Consider the following 5,252-nt stretch of genomic DNA (forward strand, 5'->3'; position numbering starts at 1 on the left):
ACTGTCTCAGAGCATGAAATCTAATGAGAGAAATCTAGAGGACTCTTAGTTCAGATAAGACCAATTCTACTTTCTTATTTAGCTAATGACTTGTGGTTCAACACCTTGTTTTTGATTAACGTCCTCCTTCTCTTATATACATGTACTCCCCTTGTTCTTCTTTGCAACACTATCTTAATCCTGTCTGAATGTTTTGAGGTTGTTTATGAGACAGTAGAGATGATGAAGCTGCAGCAAGAGATAGTAGAAAGAACAAAGACTCTCTGTTGTATTGAGTTTAGAGCTGCATAAAAAACATAAAAATCTATGGCTCACCTGAGACAGACTGAAAAATATTTCAGAACATTCTGTTCAGTTATACAAAATCCTGCAAAAGAACTTCTGACTACAGTATTCAACATAAAAATGGCTCGTTTTTGGCAGCAACTGACTTGCAAATCAGTAGCAACCCTTTTCTGGCTGACCATACACCTTTTACCCACCTTTCGACCAGTTTGGAGCACTAGCTTTTTTGCAAGGGATGAAAAATTGGATTTGCTTCCAAACAGCCCGTGCAGGAAAACAAGTGGAGGTTCTGATGAGGGTCCATCAAAAATGGCATAGGATAGAGGCACTGGCCTATAAATGAAACAAAATTCATGATCAAGTTGATGGTTAGGCTAGCAGGCCCGGACTGCAAAAATGTGGATGACCACAAAGTGGCAGATAGTAACAGAGATATGTAGAAACCCTCCTTGTTACAATCCCATGGACATAATTTTTTCATGGTAGCAAGATTTGCAAGGTTTTGTAGGAAGTTATCACCCAGCCCTCTCCCAGAAAAATGAAATATCCTAGGAAATATTGAAAAGGCAGAATATTTATCTGGATGTGAAAAGAAAGAAACATGTTTTAAAAGACAGAATAGCTGCCTGTAGCTTCCTACCCATCCCCACCTTGTCAATGGGCCATTAAGAAGGCCAAGCTAGTCCCTTTACATAATAAAGACTTCTCCACTTCAGCTCCAGGGGGAAGGGATTAAGGCAGGATAATATTGGCCCCTTACCCAACTCCCCACATGGCATCTGAGAACTCAACCAAACCTGGATTCAAAACACAGCCTAGAGAGTTGCCCCTGCATGGCCCTATGGGAGTCTGACAACCAATCAGAATACAAGCTCAAGATCAAACCAGGGACTCAGCATCTCAGTCCTTCCTTCTCTTTTCTTCACCAACATTGAAGCATGTGATCACCTTTTCTGTTCAGGGCTCAAGCCACGTGGACCTGTCCACCAATAAACCATATTTCCAAGCAGGTTCGAGGTTCATTTTATTTATATGCCGCCCTATTCCTGGCGGGACTCAGGGCGGCGCACAAACCCAAGGAAGGGAAGGGAAACACAAAAACTACAACAAAAAGTACAAGGCATTTAAAACAACCAACAGCCACATGATTCGAGAGGGGAAGGGAACTCATCGACCCCAGGCCTGCCGACACAGCCAGGTTTTAACGGCTTTTCGGAAGGCCTGGAGAGAGGTGAGGGTCCGAATCTCTGCGGGGAGCTCGTTCCAAAGGGCCGGAACCGCCACAGAGAAGGCCCTCCCCCAGGTAGTGGCCAGATGACATTGGCTAGTAGACGGAACCCTGAAGAGGCCTAATCTGTGTGATCTAATGGGTCTTTGGGAGGCAGCCTCCATGTCTCTAGTGTCTTTTTCCCCACTTGGAGCTGAACCCAGAAGGACATTTCTTTCATCAGTTTATAAACACAAATTAATGTAAGGACAGATTTATGAATGACTATTAGCTAAAAAGAATCTCCAGGAAGGTTCTTCACCTTCTTCATCTTTACCTTCGTCACCTTCTCTTGTAAAAAAAAAAAAGTCATTTTACTTGTTCCCTGCTTGTGGGTTTCTTTGCAAAATTGAAAGTTTCTATAAGGACCAGTAAGGTAGAATAAGTAAACCATAAACAAGATTTTGGTTACTGATGCTCTCAGGAGTCTCTGAGGCAGCTTACTCTCAACATAAATCCATTTCAAAGGAATCAATAAATAGCATTTTAAAAACAGAATCTTCTGAAAATATTCTGCATCTGTATGCTGCCATCTACCGGTAGTAATTTTATAGGTTTTTACAACCAAATTGATAACCATTATACAGGTATTTCAGACAGGAAACAGCGGGGCATTGCACAAATTCCAGGTAAAAGGGCACCAAATTTCATTTTAAGGAACAATCTCTAAAAGCCTCCCTAAAAGTATAAGGAGACTCTAGGATCAAACAAAAGCAGTTATGAAAGATGCATCGCTTTCTCCTGTTGACACAGATCAGACATCATCATATTGAACTGTCAAACTATTATATTTAAGAACAATAGAAGAGAATAACTATAACTAAACACCAACATTTGTAATAACAGCAATATGGCATTGTTGGTAAATCTTTAAAATGTTGTTTATCTAATTGTATTCATATATCCACTTCCATGTCTAACTTTTCCTTGAGATGCCATTTGAAGCTGATCTGCTTTAAATATTAGGTTGATACGAAACATTGTTTTACAGCTGGAAACAGAAATATGCTGACTTGTTAACTGTGGTGTAGGATTAGTTTACAGGACTCCAACAAGCCACCATTATCCAAAACCAGCATCCCCCTTTCTTCTGATGCGGGGACCAGGATATGAGGGGGCTTATGGCAATAATATGGGGTGCTCTTTTCTCCTTTGCCTAGGTCAGGCTTGGCCTGACTTTCAAGGAGACCATTTCTGCTGCCCCATCACAGCTGACAGCCGAAAAAGGGAAGACTATTGGGATGCCATCATTTTAATGTATAATTACAGCAGTATTTCTCAACCTTGGCAACTTGAAGATGTCTGGACTTCAATTCCCAGAATTCCCCAGCCAGCATTCTGGGGGTTGAAATCCGGACATCTTCAAGTTGCCAAGGTTGGAAAACACTGGTCTACAGCCTGTCCTTTCTACCTCTATGATGACTACATCCGGTCCATGATCCTGACATAACCGGAAACAGAAAAGCTTCATGCACCTGCCAGGCTTTTCCAGGAGGTTCGCTCTCCCCTTTCCAAGTTCCATTCCCTTCCCGAACTCTTACATGGTGGCGCGGCTGGCGAAACCCCTTCTTTCCCGGGCTGTGATACTGAGGCGGCATCGGAGTGTTTGGGCTCGCGGCCAGCGAAAAGGAGAAGGCGGAAAGCCAAGAGCGCGAAGCATCATTGGCCGGGCGTAGCGGTCACCAAGGTGACAAAGAGACTAAAATTAGTGAAGGGACATAGCCACAGATCTACTTCCGGGTCGGTTGCTAAGGTACCGATGCCATAGAACGGGTGAGTTCCATGCTGGCTCAGGAATTCTGGGAATTGAAGTCCACAAGTCGTAAAAGGGCCCTACCGTTCCTCACCTCCGCCATGGAAGAAAGTAATACTTTTCCCTTCCGGCTTTGTGGGACACGCCCACTGCCGTTTATCTGTCAGCAGAGGGAGCCACGAATATCCCTTTTCGTGTTTGGTTGCTAATACTGTAAAGCCAAGTTTCGGAATTGCACAAAACATTTTTTTCAAATAAAACTTGTAAAATACATATAAAATATCCCGGAAAACGTTATGATGGATAGCAAAAATGATTCCCCACAAGTCAGATGAAGCCTATAGGCAATATCCCTGCCTATTGATTGCAGGCAAATACATCCGCGGTCCTGAAGTGCGATGCCATTGCTCTGCTCCGCAAGATACTCAATTTCCCAATCTCATGTTTATCCCCAGTAGTTCTCAAAAGTCTCTCATGAAAATACAAATGACCAAATAATTCAGGCAAAAACAACAAACAAACAAACAAACATCTATGGGGGAGGGGTTATCAAACCTTTTTATGGGGTATAAAATGTGCCAGAAAGCAACAAATCAAATAGTAAGATATTTATTAAACCTCAGAATTAAACAATAAAAAACTGTGATCCTAGAAAATATTCCTCAAATAACAAATTAATAGGTTTTGTCACCCTCTTCCAGTCCAATTAGTATGTTTCTTAATATAGTTACATGTATACACAGTTAAGTCTCACTTAATGTTTGATGAGTGCATGTCAGACGGGTCAGTTTTATGAGTGTTTGTGGCATGGTCATGTGAACACAATTTGTGGTGGTTTTTTGTCAGTTTCCTGCAAAATATGCCCATTTAGATGAAACCAGCATGTTTGTTTACCAATTGCAATGTTTACTTAATGTCCAACATGTTCCTCATGTACCCATGAGCGTTTGGGCACTCAGTGCCTAAAAGAATCGCCATCCCTGCTCTAGATCCTGGTTACGGGAAAATTACTTCCAGTCATGATGACTTACAACTATAGTGACTTAATCTTATTCCTTACAGTTGTAAGTTGAGAAGTGGCTGTATTCAAAGATCTCCAAATTATGCTCCCTATTGTTTAGTTGCTGAAAAAGAAATAACTTCAGTTAAAAGGAAAACATGTTTTCCTGAACTTCAAAAAGGAATTTGGATGCCATGCTAAAATGCTAATATCATCTTTATTAAAAGGTGAATAATGAAGTCTAAAATTCCATTTAATGCTAAGACCAAAATGTTTGAGAACCACTGTTCTAGGAAAATACCAAAAAAATAAATAAATCAAATGTGATTGTTCAAAGTTCTTCCCTTTGCCCTTTCATTCACCATTATCTCTAGAAGATGTTCTAGTAAAGGAAATCATTTGAGTATTGACTGTTTTGTTCAGCATTGCAAGACCAATCCATATTCATAAAAATGAATGCAGGCTTTAAGATGTCTGTGATGCTATTTACTGTGTGTTTATTTAATATACATAAAATATAAAAATGTTTTTACTAACTCTTAGTTCACCCAGAGGATTTTAATTATTGACTGGATTAGTAGTATAATAAATATTAATAGCTTTCAGGCAAGCCAGAGGCCACTTTATTTTAATCATTAGTCATTTCCTGCATGAGGGAAAAACCAGAAAATTCTTCCTGCTTCTGCCTTTCTATATACAAAGCGGTTGACAATAATATATGGAATTAAACTGACTTTCTTTCTCAAAGAAAGAAATAGCTAATAGATAGTAGCTAATGCCACTTATTTCACAAATAAAACATATTGTCAAAGAAGCAGGATTCTCTGTGTTACCATTTTCATGTAGCACAATATAAATCAGAGGTACAATTTTATACTCTTTAAAGGTGTGGTAATCCTAATTTTCATTTCTATTTCCCTCTTTTTAATTCAGGAGGGAGTTATAAA

The 5,252-nt window shown here is 40.0% G+C and overlaps 1 protein-coding gene across 2 annotated transcripts in view; it reads right to left on the reverse strand.

The window, feature by feature from the left end:
• The window catches only part of ABHD11 (abhydrolase domain containing 11), a 10,519-nt gene extending 7,218 nt beyond the window's left edge, over positions 1 to 3,301 (reverse strand). The window contains exons 1-2 of one of the 2 annotated variants that reach the window (XM_087717324.1): positions 3,094 to 3,301; positions 483 to 618 (exon numbers count right to left, since the gene is read on the reverse strand). In XM_087717324.1, the coding sequence (XP_087573450.1) occupies positions 483 to 618; positions 3,094 to 3,215 (258 nt within the window). In that variant the 5' untranslated portion in view covers positions 3,216 to 3,301. Of the gene's footprint in view, positions 1 to 482; positions 619 to 3,027 lie in introns of both variants that reach the window. The other variant, XM_087717325.1, reaches the window with a different exon arrangement.
• Positions 3,302 to 5,252: the final 1,951 nt, after the last annotated feature.

The sequence above is a fragment of the Thamnophis sirtalis genome, unplaced genomic scaffold (genome assembly GCF_051295495.1).
Source record: "Thamnophis sirtalis isolate CommonGarterSnake01/CBP01778 unplaced genomic scaffold, rThaSir2_p1.2 scaffold_6, whole genome shotgun sequence".
Taxonomy (NCBI): domain Eukaryota; kingdom Metazoa; phylum Chordata; class Lepidosauria; order Squamata; family Natricidae; genus Thamnophis; species Thamnophis sirtalis.